Below are 27,888 nucleotides of genomic sequence, written 5' to 3'. Positions count from 1 at the left end.
CGCCACCCAACCCCTCCCCCACCACACACCTCCCGCGACCCCGCGGCCACCCAACCGCAGCACGCCTCGCCTCGCCCCACCCCCGCCGCGCGCCCCGCAGCCAATGGCGAGGCTGCGCGCCCGCCGCCGCCTGCCACGCCCCTCCCTCGCGCGCTCCCCCACAGACCCTCGCATGTCACGGCCCAATCACGGCGCAGCACGCGGGAGCGCGCGCGCCCAACGGCCGTTTCCCTCCTGCTCTCGCGGCCTCCCTCACCTGGGCGGGGGGAGGGGAGGGCGGCGTCGACGGTGACGGTCCCCTCCCGTCCCGAGCCCCCGTATCTCCGGGAGGGAGGGGCGCCCGTTGTTCTCGGCTCTGGCGCTGCCCGCTTGTCCTTCCTTCCGCTCCTCAGAGGCGGGAGAGGGGCGGGCTCAGCCGTCCGCCGAGTCTCCGCCTTCGCCGAATGGCTGCGCTTTTCTCCCCCCCCCTCAGCGGATTCCGGGCGGAAGTGACGTCGCTGCCTCAGACGGCAACCCAGAACCCGTCTGAACGGCCTAACCGTCGCAACGGCTAGCTACCCATGCTTGGGCTTCGGCCAATGGGGTGGGCGTTCGGGCTGGTTGCGAAAACGGATTGGGAGCATGCGAGGAGAGGGGCGGGATTCCCCCAACAAACGGCTCGGTGATTGGACAGGACGCAGACACAACTTACTGAGAATTCAGGGCGAAGCGGAGAAAGATTTGGCTCTTGCGCATCCCCGTTTGACTCGCTTTATAATTTGGCGGCTTTTGCGCGTCCACAAACTTCAAAATTAACACTATAAACAGCTAAAGATGTCAGCTGGGTATCCGTGTCTGTTATACTGAGTATATTCTATGATTGGTATTAGTAATTGTATTAATTTCGTATTGTTATAATGAGGCTATTATTGGATTGTAATTGAAAATTAATAAAAAAAGTATCAAAAAATTGAGTATATTCTGCCACAACTTGGGTTATTTATACCCTGCCTTTTTAAACACGGTACACAAGCTAGCTTGCGAAGATAATATAATTCATAATAAAACTCAACTTAAACAATTTACAGCTCCTGTCAAGCATCTCCGCAGCTGCATTCCAGATCAGTTGTAGCTTCTGTCTTCAAGAGTAGATCCTTGTAAAGCACATTACTGTACTGTAAGCAATCCTGGAGATGACAGGAACAGGACTGGCTGAGATCAGGTCAAATTTCTTCAGGAAAGCGAGCTATTGACATGCAAGATCTGGGGTGCCAACTTCAATAAAGTGCCGGGGGGGGGCATTATGCGCCCTCCTGCATAATCGATCACATGTTGCGGTGCATGGACACCATTTGAATGGCATTGCCTATCGACTTTGGGGGCCCCGGCCCCCTCAAATATTTTAGGGGGGGCAAAGGCCTCAAGGAGTTGGCTCCTATGTGCAAGATGGAGTTGATAAAACACTTGTGGCCATCCATTTGCGCATCTGGGTCCAATAAATCTTCCAGACTCCAAACCTGTTGCTTAAAAGTGACTGCAGTTCCGTTCAGATTAGGCTCAATCCAGGATCACCAGTACTAAAACCTGCAACTAACGGTGCTCCTGTCATGCCTAGATTAAATTTTAGCTTGCCCATCCATCCAAAAGACACTTTTTCAAGAACCTGTGCTTCCTCCTTGGGATCGGAAGCTGGGACTGAAAGAGAGAGCTGGGTGTCATCTGCTTATTTATGATACACTTGCAGCTGTTAAAAAACAAATAATTTTTAGTTTTCCCTGTGGAGGAATATATATGTTTTAAATTCCTTGGTAAATTATAACTGTTTTGCTTCAAGTGGTTTTTGGTCTTTTCCTTGGTCTGGCTTTAAAAGCAACTTATAAAATGGTCTTTATATAATCAGGACTAGAGATGTTTAAAAATCCACTCAGAAAAGCTGAATGCCGCAACGCAACCAACAGAAATGATGCAGATTTATATACTTTAACTTATTTTTTCTTCAGCTAGTTATGAGAAGCTGCAAGGGGTACCCCAAACAAGCCAGCTTTTGTATCCATAAGGCAGTTTGCTCTTTTTAAAAGCCAATCTTCTCCAAAAACAATGATGTCCTGGGAATCGAGCAAAGAAGACTGGACGGAAGATCTCAGAATCGAGTCCTGGATCCTCGAGAGGGGCTAAGGAACTACACGTGAACGCGATCTCCTTTGGGAAGGGATCTGGAGTCAATCTCTTGCCAGTTCAGTGGCTCTTTCCCGTCTGCAGGTGGCGAGAGAGGCTTAAGTGAGTAGCACAGGCGGAAGAACCTCGAGTCAGATCACTCCTCCTCTTCCTGGACGCTGGAGACCTGGTCTCAACCGGGAGACCCGGGAGTTCTTGCGTGTTTTGCCATGGCAGCCGAGGCCAGGTGGTGCTACCGGGGGGATCCCCAGGAGGAACAGTGCGCTCCGCTCGGTAAGGCCGGGGAGAAGGAGGGAGAAGCCGAAGGCAATGCTCTTTGTACCCTCTTCTGCTTCCAACTGCGCAATGATAACTTTTCCGCCTTCCTCTGCTCCACGTGGGAATGTGTAGCCTGGCAGCGTGCAAGAGATCTGGCGTGCATTTGCTCGACTCTCGGCGCCCCTAGGGCAGCCGGCAGCTGAGCTTCCCTCCTGGGCAGGTGAAAATGGAGATAGAAAACCGATTGAAAGGATTAGGACCAAGAGTCGCGATTAAGGGTTGCGTTAGCATTGGGCAGGAAAGTTACGAATATGTTCTTACTTGAGTGTGGTTTGGCGTTGACCTTCGACGTTAGTTAAAACAATAGGTATAAGAATGGCAAATCTTGTGTTGTGTTGCCCTTTTATATAATATTATTTATTATATTATATTGATGCTGGTGGTGCTGTGGTCTAAACCATGGAGCCTCTTGGGCTTGCCAGCCAGAAGGTCGTTGGTTCAAATCTGTGCGATGGTGTGATGCTCTGTCCCAGCTCCTGCCAACATGGCAGTTCGAAAGCATATCAGTGCAAGTAGATAAATAGGTACTGCTGTGGCGGGAAGGTAAACGGCATTTCTGTGCGTTCTGGCTTCCGTCACAGTGTTCCGTTGCGCCAGAAGCGGTTTAGTCATGCTGGCCACATGACCCGGAAAGCTGTCTGTGGACAAACGCTGGCTCCCTTGGCCTGAAAAGCAAGTTGAGCGCTCACCCCACAGTCACCTTTGTGTGGATTTAACCATCCAGGAGTCCTTTACCTTTTTACCGCTTATGTTATTATTACTGTGTTTCTTCCCCACCCTTTCTCTTACTCTAGACTCATTGGTTTGTTCTCACCATTTGCTTACAGTTCAATTTACAAATGGGAAGTTGAAGAGTTCGGAAAATATGAATTTTACCTTGTACAGAAACAAAGACACCAATAACCCCAAAAAGAAAAATAAACGAATGTTGGTAAGTGACATTCCCTTAATACAGGTTCTGTTTTATGTTTCTTTGGAACTGTATATGTGTTTGTTTGTTTTTATTATTAGTTTTATACATTCTGCACATTCTGCTTTTCCTTTATTAAGCTTTCAGAGGTTTATGTAGGGCTGCGGTGGTTTTATCATGAGGCTTTCTTTGTAATAATCTCTTTGGCCGCTGGGAAAGGCCTCAACCATAACATTTCTGTTATATTCCAGTGATAGGAAGTTGGGAATGCTGCCCAGGGTAAGATCTGAGATCCTGAAACACGACTTCATAATACTTTTAAAAAACCACAGCTGTGCTGATGTAGGCCACATCTTAAGATGTGTTAAAAGGAATTGATTCATGTACGCACACATATTGCCATTACTGTGCTATTTGTTTGAACATGGTGGTAATACATGAGCCTGCAAATCTTAATAGTTGTATAGAAAAGACCGTATCAGGAGGTACATTTTCTCCCACCATAACAAAGGGTCAATGGGACAAGTTGCAATTTCCCAAAATCTCGTTTTTGACTGATTTTTCTAGCTCACCCATGTCAACGTTCCCTCATTGGGAAAATGCAATTCTTAGGGCAATTTCTAGTATTGTCAGTGGATGTGATGGGACTTCCGCTTCCTTTTCTCTCTGCTGCAGAAAATCCTTCAAGGTTTTGGAGCAGATTTTGAGAGTGTGGGGGGAGGAAGAAATGAATAAGAATAAAAATGTGCACCCCACCCCCAAGACCATTCCAACCTCCCAAAATTTCAACACCTCTTGCGATGGTTTGACCCCTTTCCATTTTAACTGTTCTACAAACACCCTCCATATCTTCTCAAAATCATTTCTCCTGCATATTCCACATCTTACCTTAATGGCACATGTTAATTTATCATTAATAGCGATATCCCACACCTCTTTATACCATTCTTCCATTTTGTATTCTTCTTGCCCCTTCCACTTCCTAGCTATCATAATTTGTGCAGCTGTCAATAAATTTGTGAGCAAGTCCTTCACAGGTTGAGAACCTTCCACCCCATCGTAAATGGATAATAATGCTATCTCTGGAGCGAGGCCTACAAAATCTAAATCCCACAGGAAAATAACAGAACCTGTGATTGTTTTTTGTGTGGAAGGTGGCTGCCTAAGAAAGGGCCCATGGCATCGGTGGTGCTAAGTACTGGCGATTCTCTTGCCAATGCCATTTTTGTCAAAAATTTAAAGTTTTCTTTAAACAAACTTATTTATTACGTTGACTAAGAGTCAGGGATTGGCAGCCTATGGGTACAACCTGGCTCAAGGAGGGAGAACAGCTGGCTCCATATTGCTACCGCTTTACAATGCCGGGGCAACAAAAGTTGTGTATCTTTCCAGCTAGTCGTCTTCTGACTGGACTCAGTAAGCCTCTGGCTGGAAGGAAAGGTGAAATAGGAGAAAATCATGTGTTTGATTACTGTGCAGCCACATGTGTTATCGTTTATTTGGGACTTTGTCGGTCTTGAGGTTAGCAAATCCCCATTCTGAGGTGAAAAAAATTGGAGCTTTCAGGAGTATTTAAGCCGGTGTGGAAATCTGCTTTCACCTAGAAAACCTGCACCCAGAACTCACTCTTTCTTTTCTTCCTTCTTGTTTAGAATGCGGAAACAGAAAGACTCTCTTATGTAGGAAATAACTTTAGCACAGGAGCTATGAAAAGCAGGACTCCATGCAGGTATAATTTGTGAAGCTGTCTAAAATGCATGAGTATAGCAGTATGTTTGCTTTCTTTAGACTGTCAGCACGATGCTGGTTGTAAATGTTTGAGATTGTAAGTATGAATTGGTTCAAGATAGCAATCTTTGTTTCTAAACATTTAAATGGAGTGTTTTGAGTCACAAAGACAAATATGTGCTCTGTTTCATAAACTACAGACACCATAGACTATAAAATCAGACAACTGTGCATGTCTTAGAGCATAATACCATAATGATGCTTATATTTATTCAATAGTTCCCAGCCCCTTGGTAAATTACCAATGGAAGTGACAAATGTAAAGAGCCTTGCAAGTTTAGGGGTCCACCAATTTAGATTATTATTCAATAGTTCCCTTTATTGCTTCTTGTGGGTTGGTTTGTTTATTGGCTAATTGCCTGTTTCATTATCCTGTTTGCAACATTTATATGCTGCCTTTCTGTCAATGCATTGATTGAAGGTGGTTCACAGTTCAAAATAATGGCTTTTAGTATAATGGTTGCAATACAAAAGGGAGAAGGGACAGGAAGGAAGAAGAAAGTAAGTAAAGCTGTAGTCACTCTAAGAGGCAACCAACGAATGGGAAGAACCAAATACCGTAAATTTCGCTCTATAACACGCAGATTTTTTCTCCTAAAGAGTAAGGGGAAATGTCTGTGCGTGTTATTGAGCGAATGTGTGGACCCTGGCGCTGACTCGCCAGAGCGCAGGGGCAAAATAGGCAAAAATCAAGCAAAAAAAAGATCGGGCGGGCGGGCGGAGGGAAGGGGGAAGGCGGAAGCTTTCCTGCATTCTGCCTCAGGGTCTTACTGCCCACCCGCTTCTGTTGCTGCGTTTGCTCAAACTCAACAAAGAGCAGGGAATCCCCTGCCCTCCTGGCAAGCAGAGGGTTAAGGAAAGGATCGAGTCCTTCCTTCTAATTCTTTCCTAGTCACACTGCGTGCAGGCTCCAGCCCACCACTTCCTCCTCTCCGTGCTCTAGGGACTCGCAGGCAGCCGAAAAGCAAAAGCATGCAGGTGGGAGAGAGAGAGAGAGAGAGAGAGAGGGCTGGCTTGGGGGGGGGGGACTTTTGCTTTACAATGGTAGGTTTCTCATTTCTTTTCCAAAAGCAGAGAGCCCTGCCCCCAGGCCCCCTCCAAATTACAGCTTCTCCAAGCAATGTACTGCTGGAGGGAGACAGTATGCTTGTTTGGAAGAGAAACCCTGCTTCCCTGCTCGTAAGTAACAGCAGGCTGGATTGCAGAGTGAGACATGGAAATCTCTGGATTTATATGCTGTATATCAAATATCTTAATCTATACTTTCTACACGCGGCTGGTAAATCAGAATCTCCTGAGCCAGGAGGATTACAGCATCTCTCCTCTCCCCTTCATTAAAAGCCTAATACTCTTCTTTGAAGTATAACGTGAGAATGTTTTTTATATATTTTTTTTAAAGTTCTTTTCCTCATTGTGCGCTATACACTGATAATTGCTGCCACAATAACAATTGATTGAAAATGGAATTTAGTCTCCCCCCCCCCCCATAGAGAGCTGTTCTTCAAACGTTTAGCCTTAATACAGTGGCTGATGTAATACCCTTCTGCTTCACTAGGCATTTTATATAGGGACATTAAAATTGATTTTCTATATCTTGGCAGATGAAAAAAAGTGTGTTACATGCCCTATTGCCCAAAAGTGTGCAAGCACAGAGCAAAGGTTGCAGTGACAGAGGTGGCCAAAAAAGAAATACCGTAAATAAAAAAGAAATCATACTTCGTATATCCTGTCTGGCTTGGGGGGGGGGCTTTTGCTTTCCTTCCCTCCCCATTTAAAACGTGGTGACAAAGCACGGATCCACATGGATCCTCAGGATTTTTGCACTGGGTCACCCCAAATTCACCATCAGATCACATTACATGTCCATGGCTACAGTCTGTACCAAAAAAATCACGCACCCACTGTTGCCTGGGGCTGCAATGGTGCAAAAACGTGGTTACAAAGCATGGATCCACATGGATCCTCAGGATTTTTGCATTGGGCTACTCCAAACTCACTGTCAGATCACATGTCTGTGGCCACAGCATGAACCACAAAAATCATACACCCACTGTTTCATTTAGAATATTTTTTTTCTTGTTTTCCTCCTCTAAAAACTACGTGCGTGTTATGGTCTGGTGCGTGTTATAGAGCGAAAAATACGGTAATAATTTTAGCTAGCCTTTTGCCACAGAAACGGGTCATAAGGAGGCTTACAGTACAGTGATTTCAAGTAAGAAATACTATTTGAGTTATAGACGCAAAAACTGCTAAAATAATAAATCTGGCTAACGACTACAATTGCTGTAGAAAACAAAAGATGTCCTCCCAATGCAATGTGCTAGCTATTACTAAACTAGGAAAAAAATAGTACAGCCGATTAGCTTTTGAGATTAAATATTATCTCTTCCATTAGATACTTTGTTGGTGTATTAGACAAGAACTCTGGACAAATGGAAGTCTATAATGCAGAGTTATTCAACATGCAGCCATTGATTTCAGGTGGGTAAAATATGCTTCTTCATATTTAGAGTGGATTTGAGGGGCACTGCTGATATTCCTGGTGGCCTGTACTAACACAGAGTCAGGTAATATATACTGAATGTTGTCTAGGTTGCATTTTGATTGCGGTTCTCAAAGAAAAAGTTGGGGCTTTCTAAGAAGCAAGCTGCATAGTCACCCCAGCTGTATGACACACTCCTTGCCGGATTGTTCTGGCTTGAACGCTGTCGCGTGTTAAAAATAAAAACCTAGCCTGTCAGGGAGAAAGGCTAGTAAGGAATACTTCTCCCTCATATGCAACTTTTCAGTGCGCAGGATTCCTTCAATATGAAGGGACATTCAAGCATGTGATTCCCCCCCCCTTCCAGTACTGTTGTTGCAAGCATATAAGGAATACCTGTTGCCCACTCAAAATGTGTCCAAGAATCGACAGACGCAGCAATGGAGAAAAAGAAGGCAAAGTTTATTGCTGAGCAATAAAGACCCAGTGGAATAGTTTCCAGAGTCTGGGTGCCGAAGCCCCTGGGCACTGGGTTTTTTTTATACAGTGGTACCTCGTAAGACGAATGCCTCGCAAGACAAAAAACTCGCTAGACGAAAGGGTTTTTTGTTTTTTGAGCTGCTTCGCAAGACGATTTTCGCTATGGGCTTGCTTCACAAGACGGAAACGTCTTGCAAGTTTGTTTCCTTTTTCTTAACACCGTTAATACAGTTGCGACTTGACTTTGAGGAGCAACTCATAGAACGCAGTGTGGTAGCCTTTTTTGAGGTTTTTAAAGACTTTGGTGATTTTTGAAGCTTTTCCAAAACTTTCCCGACACCGTGCTTCGCAAGACGAAAAAAATCGCAAGACGACAAAACTCGCGGAACGAATTAATTTCGTCTTGCGAGGCACCACTGTACCTGATTACAAACAGCGGAAAACATGACATATTCATAAATTGCAGCAAAATCAAACCAATGAGCAGGCACAAGCTCTTCCTCTGCCCATGTCAAGAATACTTCTGCTTTTCTCAGATGGTGCATCATCATTGCCCTCTAATTTTCAGCAATAAAGAGGAAAAGAAACCTATTTGACCGTTGAAACCTGAGGAACTCCCACCATCTGTTATCGGCTAGAAAATGGCATTGTGGTAGACTGCTTTTTCCTGTTCCCCACCTCCACCCCATCTCGTGAACATGAGAAGCAGTCTGGCAAAGATTCCCTATAGAAAAATGCCAACACGTCAGATTTCTTGTTTCCTTCAAGCACAATAGCTGGGCAGAGAGAGAAGTAGGGCAAAGGGCTTGAGATTTAAGCACTTTTAGCTCTGCTGAAGCCTTAGTGATTTGAACATCATTAGGATACATGGATATGTAAAAATCATCATTAGGATATATGGTTATATATGGATATATGATTATATAGAAATCATAAAGGTAAAATTCTTCCAGGTGGTTTTGCCACACTGTGAAGCAATACAGTCTAGCCAGAGGCGTGTCACATGTGACTGCTGACAATGTAGCTCAGAGCTAAAGAGGAGCATGCAGCCTATGAGGAGCCATTACCTCCAGTTTCAGGCTAGAAGGCAAGGTTTGGTGTATTACTTTTTGGTTAAATGAACCCCAGATACACTGCTGTTGCCTCACTCCTGCCCTCTTGGTGTTGGGATGGGTTTCTGTGGTCAAATATGGATTACACTCATACAGATGCATCAAGCCATGTGAGAAGCAGTTGTTGCTTCATGGTATCTTCTTCCTGCTTACTGATTGGAAGATTGGAATGACTTGTTTTGGTCTTCTGGAAGCTTGCTGAGAACCTGCCAACACATGAATGCAGGTGGCAAATCAATCACGTGGACCTTCCACATCAAACATTCCCTGCCTGAGAAATGCAAGAGGGACAAGGGTTCCAGGCTAGTTTCCTGGACAAGCTAATATTCTGCGTGCTACAATTTAAGAAGGATAAACTGGAACGTGGGCAGAGGCAGGCAACCAAGGTGATCAAGGGTCTGGAAACCAAGCCTTATGAGGAACAGTTGAAGGAGTTGGGTATTTTTAGCCTGGAGACGAGAAAACTGAGAGGAGATAGGATAGCCATCTTCAAATATTTAAAGGGTTGTCACATGGAAGATAGAGAGAGCCTGTCTTCTCTTGCTCAGGGTGGGGACTGGGACCCAAACCAATTGGTTCAAGTTACAAGAAAGGAGATTCCGACTAAACATCAGGAAAAACTTTATGACTGTAAGAGCTGTTTGACTATGAAACAGAATCCTACAAGAGGTGGTGGACTCTCCTTCCTTGGAGGTTTTTAGCAGAGTTTGGATGGCCACCTGTTACGGATGCTTTAGTTGAGATTCCTGCATTACAGGGGGTTGGACTAGATGTCTTGGTCACGGTGGCTACTTTGGAATCTGCTGGATTGATTGCTTCTGTCGACAGGTGTCTTATGTACAGGTACTGTAACGAGCTGGGATTACAGGTAAGACCTCTCCCTTACAGCAGGTGCTTCTAATCTCAGCTCGTTACATACAGTGAAGATACCAGGTAGCCTGACATCTGGCTGCTTGATAGGGGATCAAATACTTATTTCACTCATTACAATGCACATCAATCTCTTCTGGGTTTCTGGGGGGGGGGGTTTCCTGTTGTTTTTCTGTCTCCCACAGCTAGAATAAACCTACCATTGAAATTATGGACTGGTCATTTCTTCATCAGAGGGCAAACAGGCACATTTAGCAGGGGATCAAATACTTTCCCCCCTCACTGTACCTGCCAACTCTACAATTCTATGATTTGGGAGGATATTAAAACATGCACTTCCTAATCCTGGTTAAGTACATGCTTTTTTCTGAATGTTTAAGTTGGTTCTTCGACAGCACTTTAGAACCCCTTGTAGGCCAAAGAGAACATGGTGTCCTCACTAACCTCTGATTGGCAGAGCATAGAGATCCTACTGGAAAGCCATTTCGATGAGAGGACCTGTAACAACAGCTTCATTGTGCTTCGTGGTGTTGTAATGTAGATGCTTTCATTTCCCCATGCTTCAGGTTCCCATTGGTGGGGATCAGGGACAGACTGACTTTGAGGGCTGTCAGTCCTGATTGTGCTAAATTGTTATCCTTTTCTTTTCTTTTAACAGATGGTGTAGCTGATGATGACCTGTCAGAATATTTGACTAAATCCTATCGAGAGAAGGTACAATTTACAAAGTTGTCTGTGGACAATGCCAGCTCCCTTGGCCTAAAAGCGAGATGAGCGCTGCAACCCTATAGTCGCCTTTAACTGGACGTAATCGTCCAGCAGTCCTTTACCTTTACCAGATAGACTCATAGGTTCCTATAAAAGTATGTGAATGACCTCTCATTCCTACTTTTGCCCTCACACAGGGTCTTCCTGGAGTGTTCAACTGCCATTAATTTCACAGTCTTTGATTCTAGCAATAGAACCTCAATAGAATCTCTGGCAATAGTATACGTCTGCTCATAGTTTAATGGTTTGTTTTTTCGTGGATTATTGCTTCAGCAATGTTTCTAGAAATCACTACATAACAAGCTGTTTTTATGTTGCTGAATCTAAAAAGATGACCCAGCTGTAACTGGGAAGAGAATGGGTATGTTTTGTTTAAACAGTGTTTGCCAGATAATTTGGAATAATTTAACTCCCTGGTTGCCTTCTCATAATTCCACTGCCTTCAATGGGTTTGAAATACGAGATTTATTATTAGCACCTTATTAGCTGCCCCCAAAGTGAGCTTGCCTTGTGACTTATTCCAGTGAGAATAGCCTTGTGGTGCTGGTGCAGCAATTTCTTGATTATGCATTTGCAGATAGATATGTGCATTGAAGCCTTTGGAACCAACAAGCAGAGAAGAGCCCTGAACTCTCGGAGGATGAATGAGGTTGGCAAGGAGGTGTTGAATAAGGCTGTAACCAAAGCGGCAGAAGACATTATAGAGACAAAGGGGGTTGCTGGTAAGTAACGACAGCTTTGGAGAAGAAAAATTGGAGCACCAAGCCTGCCTAATAGATTTCCCAGAGTCCATTTCAGTCTCTGAACTTATCTATTTGATCTATTAACAGACGTGGTTTACAAGAAGAAAAAAACAGAGTGCATAGTCGAAGAACACTATTTATGTTAAGAAAAAACCAAATCTGTATTAACTGTATCCATAACTATATGACAAAAATCAAAGGAAATTATTAGGCAGCATAAACACTGTTCACACAACCACTTTCATAGCATCTCTTTCACCACCCATGCAAATAATAATAATAATAATAATAATAATAATAATAATAATTTATTTATACCCCCACCCATCTGGCTGGGTTTCCTCAGCCACACTGGGCGGCTCCCAACAGAATATTAACAACACAACAAAACATCAAACATTAAAAACTTCCCTAAACAGGGCTGCCTTCATATGTCTTCTAAAAGTCAAGGAGATAAGCAACTACCTGACATCTGATGGGAGCGCATTTCACAGGGCGGGCACCACTACCAAGAAGGCCCTCTGCCTGGTTCCCCGTAGCTTCACTTCTCACAGTGAGGGAACTGCCAGAAGGCCCTCGGAGCTGGATCTCAGTGTCCGGGCTGAACGATTGGGGTGGAGACACTCCTTCAGGTATACTGGGCTGAGGTCGTTTAGGGCTTTAAAGGTCAGCACCAACACTTTGAATTGTGCTTGGAAACGTACTGGGAGCCAATGTAGGTCTTTCAGGACCAGTGTTATATGATCTAGGCAGCCACTCCCAGTCACCAGTCTAGCTGCCGCATTCTGGATTAATTGCAGTTTCCGGGTCACCTTCAAAGGTAGCCCCACATAGAGCGCATTGCAGTAGTCCAAGCAGGAGATAACCAGAGCATGCACCACTCTGGCAAGACAGTCTGCGGGCAGGTAGGGCCTCAGCCTGCATACCAGAGGGAGCTAGTAGAGAGCTGCCCTGGATACAGAATTGACCTGCACCTCCATGGACAGCTGTGAGTCCAAAATGACTCCCAGGCTGTGCACCTGGTCTTTCAGTGGCACAGTTACCCCATTCAGGACCAGGGAGTGCTCCACGCATAATAAAAATAAAAATAAAATAATTATTTATTTATACCTTGCCCAATCAACCACTCATATCCAAATTGCTCATGCTCACCAGAACTACAGGCCACGTGCTCACGGCACATTCACATTAGTTGGGAGCCAATGTACTGGCAGACCACAGTGGCAGTTGCAGCTATTGCATTTCGGTGTTGCATATTCTTCCTGCTTCTCGGGATAACATTCCGTTTGCTTTCATAGCTTTGGTCAGCGATGCGGCAGAGGGCGATAAGGCCGATGTCTCTCTCGTTCTTCCCCCATGCCACGAAGATGCTGGCAGACCAGAGGATGTCTACAAGCTCGAGGACAGTATCCTTTATAAGCTTGCATCGCAATGTGGGCAGAACCCAACCTTAATGTAAAGGAATAGGCTTCAGTGTCATGGGGCAGGAGAAGAGAAAGTGTGTGTGGCCAGGAGTATTCCTAGTTCAACCACAGATGGCTCATTAGCCTGTTAGACTTACAAGTTGGATCTCTTTGGGCGTGATAAGAAAGAGCGGACTAATGCGTTGGGGGTTTCAGAAGCTCAGTTTTAGTGGGAAATAGTACGATGGTAACGGGACACGGGTGGCACGGGAGCCTAGGACTTGCCGATCAGAAGGTCGGCAGTTCGAATCCCCACGACGGGGTGAGCTCCCGTTGCTTGGTCCCTGCTCCTGCCAACCCAGCAGTTCAAAAGCACATCAAAGTGCAAGTAGATAAATAGGTACCACTCAGCGGGAAGGTAAACAGCATTTCCGTGTGCTGCTCTGGTTCGCCAGAAGCGGCTTTGTCATGCTGGCCACATGATCCGGAAGCTTTCTGTGGACAAACGTCGGCTCCCTCGTTCTATAGAGTGAGATGAGCACACAACCCCAAAGTCAGTCATGACTGGACCTAATGGACCTTTACCTTTAGTACGATGGTAGCACTGAACTAATGTGTAGGCTAGAGATTTGGGCACTCGTGAAGTCTGATCCCATATAACGTTAACCATTGTAAGGAAGGAAGCATTTTTCTCCTTACCTAAATGGTATCCTTGGGGGAATCCTGCCTTGGCCTGGCAGGTTGAAGGTTCTCTCAGCTTCCATAAAATCGATCTGCCCCAGACTACCCTCCTTTATTTCACTGTTCCATAATCATGGTTGATGACAGTGATTGGATAGTGAAGTGTCCCCCCCCCCACCCATATATAGATTTATTGTGTGTGTGTGTGAGTGAGAGTGTTGAGTATCCCAGGACCTTGCTAGATTGCTCTGTCTTTTCATAAATCTTGAAGTGATGCTATAGCTGAAACTGGTTCTTTGAGGGATGAGGGCTAGATTCTGGTAAAAATAAATGACCCTGAGACATTAGCTCAAAGTCAGAAATATACTGGAGTTCACTCATGGTTGTGCTATAATCTGCTTTGCTATACAGTCAGTTTTATTGCACATAGCCAAAGGCTGCCGCAATGTACACAGGATCATTCAACAATTAAAAGAAATTATACTGGATTGATAGAGTTGTACCTTGGCTGGCGAACGGAATCTGTTCCGGAAGTCCGTTCAACTTCCAAAATGTTGGCAAACCAAGGCACGGTTTCTGACTGCCTGATTCACCCCGGAAAAAATGCCGACAGCCGAAATAGACGTTCGACTTCCAAAAAACGTTCGCAAACCGGAACACTTACTTCCAGGTTTGTGGCGTTTGGGAGCCAAAACATCTGAGCACCAAGGCGTTCAAGAATCAAGGTACGACTGTAATAGAATACTTAGAAAGCATTTTTCATTGGTACAGAAGAGAGCATCCCTCCCTCACAGGCTAAATAGATCTGGCGAAAGACGTTTTGTCTTTCCCCACTAATTAGAAAGTTCTCCTACATGTGCCTAGCTGAAATGAAAAGGGGTGGTGCAGTCCTGATGGGCTGGCTGCCATTCTTAGTGGTGTCCCACCTCATGTCACTTTGCCTCATGGTAGGACTGCCTCTGGGAGCTAAACCTCAGTTAGCATTTGGAGGACCCTAGGAAGTCATCGCGGGTGGCACTGTGGGTTAAACCTTACAGACCCTAGGACTTGCCGATCAGAAGGTCGGCGGTTCGAATCCCCGAGACGGGGTGAGCTCCCGTTGCTCGGTCCCTGCTCCTGCCAACCTAGCAGTTCGAAAGCACGTCAAAGTGCAAGTAGATAAATAGGTACCGCTCCAGCCGGAAGGTAAACGGCGTTTCCGTGCACTGCTCTGGTTCGCCAGAAGCGGCTTAGTCATGCTGGCCACATGACCCAGAAGCTGTACACTGGCTCCCTCAGCCAGTAAAGCGAGATGAGCGCCGCAACCCCAGAGTCATCCACGACTGGACCTAATGGTCAGGGGTCCCCTTTACCCTTTAGGAAGTCATCAGAAGCCAGCTGTGTTGTTATTGTTTTTCTGAAAAAGGCTCTAGTTATTCCACCTGCTGAGTATGAGGCGCTTCAGGCTCCTGCGGCAGCTTTCATGAATGTAACCTCAGAAGAAATCCTCAAAATGGCAGAAGAGAAAAGGTATGGGCAGTCTTAACGTTTTGCTGAGGAAAGGGAGTATTGAAATACTGCCTTGCGCTAACCAAAGAAGAGTGGCAGCTTAAGTTGACAGAATACGTGCAGCTTGCAGACTTAACATATAGAATAAGAGAACAAGAAGAACATACATTTAAAGAAGACTGGAAAATGTTTACTGAATATATGGGTGAAAACTGTGTACAGCTGAAAACGCTGGCAGAATTAAGATAAATTCACCAGGGTAGATAAGTTTTGATGGATGTAATAATGGAATACTGAATGGTTTAGTTTATGTTAAATATGCAGGGATTTATGATATGCAAAATGAACAGTGGAAAGAGAAGAAGGGAAGTCATTGATGTTTTAAGGTTGTTTAAATGAATATTCTAAATTGTAAAACAGAATCTAATAAAAATTACACACACACACACACACACACACACACACACAGAGAGAGAGAGAGAGAGAGGTATATTTTCCTTTTCTCCTCCTCCTAGTGTGGGTTTATGGCGAAATTGTCATGCCATGCTACTGTAGGCTTTCAGAATAGTTAGGGAATCTTTTACTCTTAATCAAGGTGTGTTATGTATTGTAATTTGCTACCTACTTAGACTGTAACTTTGCTGTCTAAAGCTGCATTTTTATATATTCTGTCCCTCCTATTTTCTGTAATAAACCAAGCTTTCTTAAAAGAAAAGAAAAGAAAAAGGAATTGGGAATAGCCTGGTGGGAGCTGAGCAGCATAGCGGGATGAGGAACGCTATACAGGAGGGCATGATTACGGGGTACAATGAGCTGGATATCCATCCAGCTTCTTAAATCTGTGTTCCTTAGTCCTAATTATAGAGGGTGCCAGGGCATAACAGTAGGTTTCACAGAACAGGAAATGTCCAAAGTAAATTCTAATCGGAGTATACCCATTGAAATTAATAAGAAGTTCATTTCTTTCAATGGATCTACTCTGAAAAGGGCTAACATTGGACACAACCCAATATATTTGTTTTAACAGGGCAGCTTCTGTTGTAAGACTACGCTTGCTTTCAAATCACACAGAATTCTATTAATTTGCAGTAGCTGGAGAAGCTACTTCTGCTGCCAGATGCACTTTGGCCTAATGCCAGCCTCTTCTGTCTTCCCTAGATACTGCTCCTTTGTCCTGGATGAACTTAAGACCATGCCTCTGGATGAGAAGAAGCGTGATCACAAGGCTCGATGTCTTTGGTTTTTGGATTGTCTTGTCAAGCTGAGCTCGCAAAGGGTAGTTAAAAAGAAACGTAAGATTTCCCTCCTTGCACCTCTTACTTAGCTGTAAGATAATAATCTATTCATGTCACCAGTAATCCTTTTAACCCACTTGGCTTTCGATTCATTGAGAACCACACCTCATCTGCAGAGGTGCCATGGGCAGTGTGAAAAAATCTATTTGCCGTCACGTATCGCATGCTCTTTTGACATGTTTGGCAGCTACTTATACAGTGGTACCTTGGTTATCAAACTTAATCTGTTCTGGAAGTCCATTCCAAAACCAAAGCGTTCCAAAACCAAGGTGTGCTTTGCCATAGAAAGTAATGCAAAACAGATTAATCCGTTTCAGACTTTTAAAAACAACCCCTAAAGCAGCAATTTAACATGAATTTTGCCATCTAACGAGACCATTGATCCATAAAATGTAAGCAAATATACTGTACTATAAAATAAATAAAACAGTATTGTAGATCAGGCATATCCAACTTCCCCCGAGGGGCTGGGGTGGGTGCAGGGTGGGTGGGCGGGCAGCTCTCCCCCACAAGCCAGCGTGCGATCTCTCCTCAAATCAGCTGGGCTGTGGAGCTCTACCAGGGGACGTTTCCCCCCTCATTTTTCCCAATCAGTGCGCACAGTCACAAAAACAAATTAACCCCCAAAAAAGCCTCGAAAACAAAATAGCAAAAAAAAAGAAATAGCAAAAACAAAAGCTCCAAATATAAGCTCCAAATATCACCTCAGAACACTGCAATTACAATGGGGGGGGGGGATGCAAATTAGCAGTGCAACAGTAAAGACGGAAAGGGAAGCCTTCAATTGCAATAGGTAAAGTTAAAGGGACCCCTGACCATTAGGTCCAGTCGTGGCCGACTCTGGGGTTGCGGTGCTCATCTCGCTTTATTGGCTGAGGGAGCTGGCGTACAGCTTCCGGGTCATGTGGCCAGCATGACTAAGCCGCTTCTGGCGAACCAGAGCAGTGCACGGAAACCCCGTTTACCTTCCCGCTGGAGCGGTACCTATTTATCTACTTTAGAACTGCTAGGTTGGCAGGAGCAGGGACCGAGCAACAGGAGCTCACCCCGTCATGGGAATTCGAACCGTCAACCTTCCAATCGGCAAGTCCTAGGCTCTGTGGTTTAACCCACAGCGCCACCCACGTCCCATTTCAGTTGCAATGGGGGGATGCAAATTAGGATTGCAACAGTAAAGACGGAAGCTCAGGACTCAAAACAGAGCATGTTCCACTTCCGAGGTAAAGTTTGCAAATCGGAACACCTACTTCTGGATTTGTAGCGTTCAAATTTCAAGTTGTTCATGAACTAAGCTGTTCAAAAACCGAGGTGCCACTGTATCAGCTGTGCAGTATACAAAATCTGATTTTTGCTGTTCACTTGTGCACATACAATATCTGGCAAATGAGCGCAGTGGCTGGTGACCTGTTCACGTTGACTGCAATATGTCCACAGCGTTTCACAACATAAAGGTAGTCAAGCTATTGTGGATTTCAAAATGGTAATTTAAGCCTACAGGACGTTCTGTGGTGCAAAGATTCAAGCAGATATCTTTGAGCAGGTCTTGGAAGCATGTGGACAACATGCAGATGTAGAGAGGTTGAACTTCTGCTCTTGAGGAGACCCAGCTGATCTTTCTGGAAACTTGGCAGGGTGGGAATTTTTGCAACCTGCATGAGTTTTATGCAAGTTAAACTTGTTTTGTATGGTTTAATCTGCTAATCAAGGGGAGGAGCAACCATGCCATGAACCTACAGAGCTCTCTTCTGGCTTCTGTTTTCAGATTTATACTTTCAGCTGGAAGGACGAATGTCTTGCTTTAAAAAAAAAAATTATTAGAAACTTAAACAAAACATATTATCCAAAAACATCACATCCTTAATTTTTCCCCATTTTCCTCCCTCCCATACCCCCCCCCGACTTCCCTCAGTTCCAATCTTTGCTTTATGAACATCTGGAGGGTGCAGATGTCTTGCTTTTTTTAAATGGAAGTTGAGATTTTTCTGGATGTTGCGTTGTATGCCCAACAGCTCATTCTGTCATTTTTATGTGCATGCTCAACTCTGCAGTGAGCACTGCCGGGTTGTACCTTGCAGTATTTGTATATACAATATATATGCCATATATCCAGATAAAGTGGGTTTTTTTGGGGGGTGAACTAACTTTACAATGCTTCTTGTTCTAGTTGCACTGGGACCCGATTGTCCACTCATTGTCAGCAACCAACTTGTGAAAAACTTTACAGCACTATCCTTTGGCAACGGCAGGTAAAACATGCTGCTTTGCTCTTACGTCTCTCAAAAAAATTTTTTAAATTTTTTCCCCTTTTTTAAAAATTAACATATTTATTGAAAGTTCAAAAAGTGCATAACTATGTGACCAAACATGGTGAGACGCAAACAAAAAAGAGAAAAGAAAAACGAAAAACAGAACCCGTGTAGAAGGTAAAACAAAGGGGGGAGGGGAGGAACCTAAAATTGTATATTTTACAAGGTGGTTGTTGTACTTCACCAGATCTTAACCTATTACAGTATTTGTAAAAACTGATTCCAAATATCATTGAATTTGTCCATGGCAAGTCTGCATTTATATGCAAGTTGTTCATATGTTGCGAGTTTGTATAAATCTTCAATTCTATCGTAGAAGGGAGCCACATTTTTATTTTTCCAATTAATCAGTATCAGCCTTTTTGCTGTGGTAAGGGCACAGAGAGTCCACTCATATTGTCCTTTTGTAAGGTTCCATGTGTTGGGTATATTATTCAAGAGGATACGTTGCTCTTTAAATGTAAGGTTGTTCTGTACAGTTCTGTTGATGGTTTCAGTTACCTTCTGCTAAAAATCTTTCAATATAGGACAATGAAAAAACTTATGTTTTAGAGAAGCATTATCCCTATTGTATCTCCAACAGTTAGATACCTTAGATAGCCCTTTTTTAAACAAATGTAATGAGGTCCAGTACATTTTAAATATTATTTTGTTGTTGTATGAGCCTCAATTTAAGATCCAGAGACACCCTTGTTATATCAGTTAAAACAGTTTCCCATTCTGGTTTCTCTTCAGATCGTATAAATCTTTCGCCTTGCACGTCTATCAAAACTTGTTGATCTTAATTTGAACTGGCTAGGCCTTGGTCACTCACTAAGCTGGGGTTTTGCAGTACCCTAACACAACAAGGACCAAACACCTCTTTCCAGGAGAGCGTGTGTATGTTCTTCCTTCCCAGTGCATTTCAGCTGTATACAGCAATATATTTCGGTGGTGGGGCGTTATTTATTCCTAAATTCCTTGTTGTCTGATGAGCCTCGCCAACTCGGGGAACACCCAACAATGTTCCTACAGGTGATCTCTGCAACTGAGCTAGAATATAAGGGTTCAGGCAATATCTGAGGTACCCTGGACTCAAGTTGCTCTGGGCTTTGTAAATCAATAGAAGGACTTTAAACCTGGCTGTGTAGTAGATGGACAGAAAGTACAGGGGTTTTTTTTTATTTAAAAAAATGGTGCCATGTGTTCTCGGCCAGATGTCTGCAGCAGCTGGAGTTTCTGAACCAGACCCAAGGGCAGCCCCACATAAAGCTCAATACAGTAGTCCAGCCTCAAAGGTTCCCAATGCATGGGCTATCTCTGTCTAGGAACGGCTGTAGCTGGTGAACGAGATGAAGCTGCCAAAAGGCAAACGTGTATCTATTTAGTGTGCTTCCGTTAGTCGTGGGGAGTAAATGTTCTGCAGGGTGTAGAAGCTCAACTCCCTGACCTGTGGAAATCTTAAGCATCCCCTCCTGTCTTCAGAGATCTCACCACACATTGGCTGCATCCTTTGGAGTCTGGGTCTTGCTTTTTTTAGAAAAAAGGAAAGGAAGGAAGTACTCCAGAAGCTAAATTCTGCACCTGACGAATGCTATGAATCATCAAATATACCTTGCTCTGGTTCGTACAAAGCGTAACTTGCTGCTTATCTTAAAATACTGCTCTTCTAACAAGCACCACTTTCCCCCAAGCCATGATGTACTCAGGCCTGCATGTGGGCCAAGATTTCACAGGCCAAAGCACAGAGGAAGCAAAGTAAAGGAGTAAAAACTGCTGAACATTTATGCAAAATGGGGCAAATGATTCCAATTTGCAGCTGTAGAATTCATCTTTCGTGCCAGAATTTAAGTTTTTTTATGGTGAAGGTCTCCCGTTTTGTTCTTTCTGAGCGTGGGTTGGCCTGTAGGGTGTACACTGCCCTGATTCACCCTCTCCTCTTTTGGTGTCTTAGGCTACAGAATCAAGTTTCTGCTTCCATGAAAGTGAAGATTACGGCCTATGCCATTGCGCTGGCTTTGCATATTAACAACTTCCAAACAGACCTGACAGTGTTACAGCGGGACCTGAAAATGCGGGACTCCAGGTGAGGTTAACCTTGACTGCTCATGCGAGTCCTTCATGGCTTCTGTAGCATCTCCAGTGCTTCCTGGAGAACCTTAAAAAGACTCTCTTTCCACACCCCACCATGGATTTCAGTGTTGGTCTCAAGGCCTATTATCTTCTGATCCAGATAAGGGGATTTTTAAAAAAAATTTGAAGATTTTCTTTATCAGAGTTTTCAGCCAAAAGTGTCTCTCTCCGAACAGCTTACAAAGATCCGGGTGGCTCTGCGGTCTAAACCACTGAGCCTCTTGGGCTTGCTGATCAGAAGGTCGGCGGTTCGAATCCCCGTGACGGGGTGAGCTCCCGTTTCTCTGTCCCAGCTCCTGCCAACCTAGCAGTTCAAAAGCATGCCAGTGCAAGTAGATAAATAGGTACCGCTCTGGCGGGAAGGTAAACGGCGTTTCCGTGCGCTCTGGCTTCCGTCACAGTGTCCCGTTGCACCAGAAGCAGGGGAAGGATACGTTACCCCTTCTTTCTGTTGCTGGGTGTTTGGCCTTAGAGACAAGGCTAACAAACAATGTGAAGGTGGTGGAACACAAATATGAGTACATTGGTCTCTTTACATGCATATTTTATTTTCTCCTGTCAGGATACTCGACATTGCCAAGGCAATGAGGCTGAAGATCTCCAAAAGCAAAAGCCTCTCTGGATTGGATGAACACAAACTGGGGACACTGTCTCTGCCCTTGCCTGTGTACAAAATGCCATCAGGCGGAAGGAAACGCAAGGCGAACTAAATGGCGACTGTCACTCTTTGTCAAGCCCTGACTGCTCTCCAGTGTCACACCAGGCTGAAGGAATGAATTCGTCTTCCAGTTGTTGCAACTGAGCACCTTCTTGAACTGGGCAAGGCCTTAATAAAGGATTAGACCGACATCTGCTCTTGTAGAGTGAGTTGTAGTCCAACAACAGCTCAGGACCCAAGTTTGACAAACACTGCCAACTTGCAGCACTCAAGATTCTCTTGGCCCAGGAGTGGGGAAAGCTGTATACCCCAACTGTAGCTGGAAGGCCAGGAATTATGCATCCCTGTCCTAGACCCCGGTCAGTCTTTTGCCATCACTTTATCCTTTTCCACACTATACCCCAGGCCCCTAGCCACCCCACTCCTGGTTCTTATAGAGGCTCTCTCCTGTCCCCTAGACCATGCTTTCCCACCTCATCACCTCACATAGGTGGGACTCGTACCAAAACATCCTTGTACCCATGGACCTCTGTTCCTCTCAGAGCTAACTTCTACCGTATAAGGTCACGCTTTCTGGTACCCTACAAAGGTACCTACTATATGCAAGTAGATCTGAGAAGTCTTATTTTTCTGTTGTATGCGAGTCTTTGAAAAGAATAGCTATCCATTTCCCAGGCAGAAAAATGAGAAGCATCAGCATGCGTCACTCCACTGCTGTTATTAATCATGTCACAAACGGCGGCTGATGCTGTCCTCCCACTGACTGTGGAAGCTGTTCTCCATATGATGAATGTGGGTGTGCCTGGCTGTGTTTTGCTGCTGGCATTTGACAACCGTTTTCTGCTATTATGCTGCAAAACTTTTAACAGCAAAGACCTTTAAAAAAATCAACTTGGTTGTCATTTCTCCCTCTTGTATCCCGCCTCCCACTGTTTTGAATGGAGCGGATGGGACAGCGTGTTTCAGGCCCTCTGTGTGCCCACCCTTTATTCCAGGGAGGCAAATTGCAAGAAACCAGGCTGTCATGCTTTTGATGGAGAAGCAGCCATCAAACTGTAATCAGAAGTGGTCTTGGTGGTGGTCTGCACAAACAGCCACCCTCGTCACACATAAATGGAGATACATGTGCCTGTTGTTGTATATGAGCAGAAGAGCCCCGCAGGATCAGGCCTAAGGCTCATCTAGTCTAGTGTGCCGTTCTCACAGGTGGGAAGCCGACAAACAGAACCCAAGTACAGCGACACCCTCCCCACCTGCAATTCCCAACAATTGGTACTTATTTGCTCTTGATAACACTGGAAGCAAAACATAGTCGTCCTGTCAAAGAGCGAGCCAGCAGTAAATCACACCGTTCAAGTTGGAGTTAACCCTTTATTAGTAAAACTGATCTTCACAGACTTGGCTGAGCATCAGGCCTAATGAGCCCAACAGCTCATCCCCGGTAGGTCTTGCCCCATGGATCAGTTGCCAAGACCGAAGGCCCACACCTCCCCACAGCCACCCTCAGTCCCCTTCTCTCCAGGACTTTCTCCAAGCAATCGGAGATCGCACCTATGTGAAGCCACCCTCTCCTCTGCCCTTTCCATGCCTCTTCTGGTTCTGGGAGACCAGCAGGGAGGGTCGCTTGTTGCAGCAGGAAGGGGAGACACCTGTGAATCTTCCCCAGCCTGACATCTCTGCCTCTTGGCGTCCCTCCTCTCCTGCTCCAGCTTCTGCCTCTTGATTCTGGACTTCTGTCTGCCACAGATTCTCCCAGCTTACTAAGCCCTGTTACCTCTTCAGCTTCCGACACCACCTTTTCCCCATCTTCTCCCTCTCCCTCTGCCTATGCATTGTTGTCCCACCATCACTCCCCAGGCTCTGAGCCTTCCTCCCTTGGGGGTTCCCCAGCAGGTTCTCCCACCATTCCTCTGCATCCAACCAATCCATGAGACATGCTATCTAGTAGTCCACCACTGATCTCTCCTCCAAACAAGACCCACTGAGTTTGAATGCTGATGCCACCAAAAATTCTAGTTTCACTGAAGCATCCCCACTACTTTGTAGAGATGGAAAGAAATGACAGCCAGGAATCAGTACTGTAAGCCTGTCCAGATCTGGCCTGCTGTAGCTGAGCAGATCCCAGAGCACCTCTTCCCCCCCCACAGCTGGACCCACATGCTTGCTGCTGACATTATAGGAGCCATGCTGTCCTTTTGCAGCTGGCCGTCTCCATAACATGTCTAACAATATCTAACAAGCCGGTTAATTAAGAAGGGTTTGGTGTTTAAAATAGAGCCTTTTATTCTTGCAATATACAGGTTTTCCTTCATAAAACTTTACATAGAATGTTTAACTTCTGTTTTTTAAAAAAGGAGTTTGTAACACATAATCCAACATAAAGTTAAAAGCCTTACAAAGTTCTTAGAAAGGTTAGTGGCCTTCTGTGACTGAAATCCAGTTACTTTTAAAGGGGATGTGTGTGGCCCTGATCCAGCCAAGGTTAGTTCTGGCAAGCCTCTCTGTGTCTACTCAAAAGTAAAACCCATTGAATTGGGGGGGGGGGGGAGCTTACACCTGGAGAAGCGGTTATAGGATTATAGCCTAAATATTAAAGCAATGAGGAGTCATTTAGTTTCAATGGGTCCATTACAAACTATCTTGATTTGCATCGGAGGACCTATTTATAATTCGTAGCTTGGTTTGCTTCTATGGCTGACATGGGCTGGTCTAGTGCATTTTTATTCCAAAATATATGCTACTCATTTCAGTGGTACTTCCCCTGGAGTAAGTAGAGAGGGGATGGCAGCCACATCCTGCAAGGAATTTCTACAACAGTTTCTACATTGCATCCAAGAAGATTCCCTCATGACACATGTGTACAGGTGTTGTTTATGTACACATTGTTTTAATTCATTTTTAAAATTTTGCTTTGTTTTTGTTTCGATGAAGTCGACATCCAAGATATCACCTGGAGGGCGACAGGTTAGCCAGCCCTGGAGTAGACAACCTTGGGCTTGAGGACATAGTCTGACCTGGAATAAGGCAGTTTCTTTTGCTCCATGCAAGGTCATAGCTATTTATTGTCGTGGCCGGTTGGCTACGCAGAGTTTTGACTTGCCTAGGATGTAGGACTGCTAGTGTTTTCGCTCAAGAGAACTGTTCCATGTCGTGCCATCAGAATAAGCCAGTCCAACTTGCACATCGATGAGATATAAACAAAAGGCAATTCGGTCCTTGTTCATGCGTGTCACTGGTATGTGCTGCCAACTAAAAACTAATGCTACCATCTTTGCTCTCTTAGCGCACAGCCCACCCAGCTCTTGTATCAATAAAAAGGGGGCCTCAGGCTCTCTTCAAGAGGTAAGGCAGGGAGGAGGAACCAACAGAACTTCAGGTCTCGTTGGACTCACATCAGCCCCCAACAAGCATGGCCAACGGTCGGGGATCGTGGGAGTTGTAGTCCAGCATTCTTCTTTCAGACGAGTTTTCGCTTGCACATGCAAAGTTAATGCAGAACAAGTCAACCTACTGCCTCAAACTCTGGTGGTCACTCTGAGTAAGAGTTCTTCGAGTGACCTTCCTGCTGCAGACCAAAGTGCTGCTAAAGGCACAAGAGTGAAGGCCATTAAAATGGAAAATAAGTTGGCAACTTCGCAGAGAAACCCAAGGGGTTAGAATTCAACTATATACATATAGAGAAAGAACCTTCTCTGGGCGCAGATGCTATAGGCAAGTCACAGGGAGCCACCGCCGGGTAAGGGATAATATAAGCAAAAAAATTCAATTCCTACTTTGTTTGCCATTTCTGAATGCACACAAAAAATTATCGCCTCTAACCCGCTTAATGTGGCTTTTCGGTTCTTGTACAGTTTCCTTCCATCAACTCCGGAGCATCTGAATTGTGTCCTAATGTTGGGCAACCCCCACAGTTTTGGTGCTTTTAACAGTTGCACTAAAACAAACAAGCAAAAACCCTGCTTGCAGATTCTGACATGCAGAAAGTAATAGGGAGGGCTTCACCTGTTGCATTTCTGCCTGCCGGGTACCTGTTGAAAGACTGAGGAGTCTTACAAGATAAAAGGGGGTTAATCCTAGTCCCTCTTTGACCATGCCCCCGAGTCTCATAAAAAAAGGACAGCAAAATATTTTTCCCCATTTATTCACCACTTTCCAGCTTCTGCTTTGCGTGTGTCTAATAAGAAGCAACTCAACTAACTCATTATTTAGGCCAAGGAGTTCCATGAATACCTTTCCCCCATAATAAGCGGTAGTCTTGTAATCTGGTGAACCGGGTTCGATTCCCCGCACCTCCACATGGGTGACCTTGGGCTAGTCACACTTCTCTGAAGTCTCTCAGCCCCACTCACCTCACAGAGTGTTTGTTGTGGGGGAGGAAGGGAAAGGAGATTGTTAGCCGCTTTGAGACTCCTTAGGGTAGTGATAAAGCGGGATATCAAATCCAAACTCCTCTTCTTCTTCATAATCGTACAGGTCCATTTTATCTTGCAGATAATTTTCAAAGGCACAACGTGCAGCTTTGCCATTCTTGCATAAAATCATTTCAAGTTCTGAGCTGCCCTGGTATGAAAATGGTTGCCAGCTGCCTGGGAGTCAATTTTGCCGGTCGTTTTTGTACATTATTTTAAAAGCCAACACCGTGTTATTTTGACGTTGCTAGTCAAGAGTAAGTTACAGGTTTTTTCTTCTTGCAATGTACAGGAGATGCTGTGTTCATCTGCTGAAACTTCACGCAGCAAAACCGCCTAGAAACAGTGATCTGTTTGCCTTCTTGAAGAGTCGGCGTATTCCAATTCTGTCTGCTTTATAGGCCTATTTTGCCGTGATCCAAGGACTTCCCAGCACAGAAGAAAACAAAACTAACATTCAATGGAGGAAAGGGAGATTCATTCTGAGCAAGGCTTCACTGTCTTATCAAAAAGACCAGCTCCGTGGCTGAATAGTCAACATTACTGTGGCAACTTGACCAGCTGGCTTTTTGGCAATCACTAAAAGGGTGTGTGTAGGTAGGTAGGTAGGTAGGGAAGAGGGAAGGGGGAAAGGAAAGGAAAGGAAAGGTGGGTGGCGCTGTGGGTTAAACCAGAGCCTAGAACTTGCCGATCAGAAGGTCGGTGGTTCGAATCCCCGTGATCGGGTGAGCTCCCGTTGCTCGGTCCCTGCTCCTGCCAACCTAGCAGTTTGAAAGTACACCAGTGCAAGTAGATAAATAGGTACCGCTGTGGCGGGAAGGTAAACGGCGTTTCCGGGCGCTGCTCTGGTTCGCCAGAAGCAGCTTAGTCATGCTGGCCCCATGACCTGGAAGCTGTACGCCGGCTCCCTTGGCCAATAAAGTGAGATGAGCTCCGCAGCCCCAGAGTTGGTCACGACTGGACCTAATGGTCAGGGGTCCCTTTACCTTTATTTATCAGAAGAGACAACATCTTCCATGATGCTGTCACTCCCATTTCTATTTATTACCTACTCACCACCATTTTGTTTTTACAGGTAGGAGAAGTACTGACTGAAAACTATGGGGAAGTAACAGACTTTTTGGGAAGCTTTCAATTTGGGAGCCCATCACAGCACCCTGTAACTTCTCCCCACTCCTTAAAAGCTGTATGTAGGGGAAAGTACTGGTTTCCCCAGCTTTGTGACATCGGCAGGCTTTGTGACATCATCCACTAGGCGAATCCCAGAGCAAATTTTGAGCAGCCAGTGTCACTAAGGGAAAAGTCAATGAGGAGTCGGACAGGAGTGAGAGTTGGCATGGTGGCTGCTGATGTCACAAAGGCACTGCTTTCCCCTTCACAAACAAGACTACTCAGCTGAAGAGGACTGCAAGGAAGAGGAGGAGGCAGCAGCTGAGGCCTGAGGTAAGGGTACAGGTGAGGGAGCAACCATGCCAGGGAGCAAAATCAGCAAAATCATTTCCGTTCCCATCGTACTGTAGCCGCTGCACTGAAAAGCAACTGAACATGAGCTCGTTCCCTCCTGCAATGAGCACGCATGGGGAAGGGTCTTTCCAGGGCAGCCCCTGAGGAAGGCCAGGATCACACAATTGTACAAAAGATGCTCCCGTTGTTATGGCAGCCCCCATCCACTCTTGCTGCTATCCTGGCGGTCATGTTTGAGACTTTCTGACTATTCCCAGACATTGATACACCTCTGGAGGCTCCTTCGATGTGAGGCCGCGCCGGGGGGTTCTCCAGGGTCCAGGCAACGTCCGACCTGGAAGGACAGGAAGACATAACAATGCGTTCATCAGATAACCTAGTCTGAATCAACGCCGCCTTACACATGGAAAAACACGGTACAGTGGTGCCTCGCAAGACGAAAAGAAT

The 27,888-nt window shown here is 45.2% G+C and overlaps 2 protein-coding genes and 1 long non-coding RNA gene across 3 annotated transcripts in view; 2 read left to right on the top strand and 1 right to left on the bottom strand.

The window, feature by feature from the left end:
- LOC308466311 overlaps window positions 1-26,285 on the top strand; it is a 63,894-nt gene extending 37,609 nt beyond the window's left edge. Inside the window, exons 2-3 of the long non-coding RNA XR_013980718.1 lie at window positions 23,462-25,820; window positions 26,042-26,285. This is a non-coding gene — a long non-coding RNA (uncharacterized lncRNA). The remainder of the gene's footprint in view (window positions 1-23,461; window positions 25,821-26,041) is intronic.
- On the top strand, window positions 138-21,759 carry POLR1E (RNA polymerase I subunit E). Its single transcript, XM_080986855.1, is given in 17 exon segments — window positions 138-266; window positions 269-455; window positions 457-526; window positions 529-583; window positions 2,239-2,261; window positions 2,265-2,427; window positions 3,300-3,403; window positions 5,035-5,111; window positions 7,566-7,651; window positions 10,773-10,828; window positions 11,460-11,604; window positions 12,924-13,031; window positions 15,122-15,218; window positions 16,356-16,489; window positions 18,657-18,738; window positions 20,732-20,863; window positions 21,473-21,759. Coding segments are annotated over 17 exon segments (1,761 nt in total). The 5' UTR covers window positions 138-172; the 3' UTR covers window positions 21,621-21,759.
- Window positions 23,827-27,888, bottom strand: part of FBXO10 (F-box protein 10) — a 45,863-nt gene continuing 41,801 nt past the window's right edge. The window contains exon 11 of the mRNA XM_080986728.1: window positions 23,827-27,775. Coding sequence (XP_080842854.1) covers window positions 27,598-27,775 — 178 coding nt within the window. The 3' untranslated portion in view covers window positions 23,827-27,597. The remainder of the gene's footprint in view (window positions 27,776-27,888) is intronic.

Source organism: Podarcis pityusensis (assembly GCF_964106645.2).
Source record: "Podarcis pityusensis genome assembly, chromosome: 17".
Taxonomy (NCBI): Eukaryota; Metazoa; Chordata; class Lepidosauria; order Squamata; family Lacertidae; genus Podarcis; species Podarcis pityusensis.
Note: the sequence above shows the minus strand (reverse complement) of the source record. Positions and strands in the feature narration are given on the sequence as shown.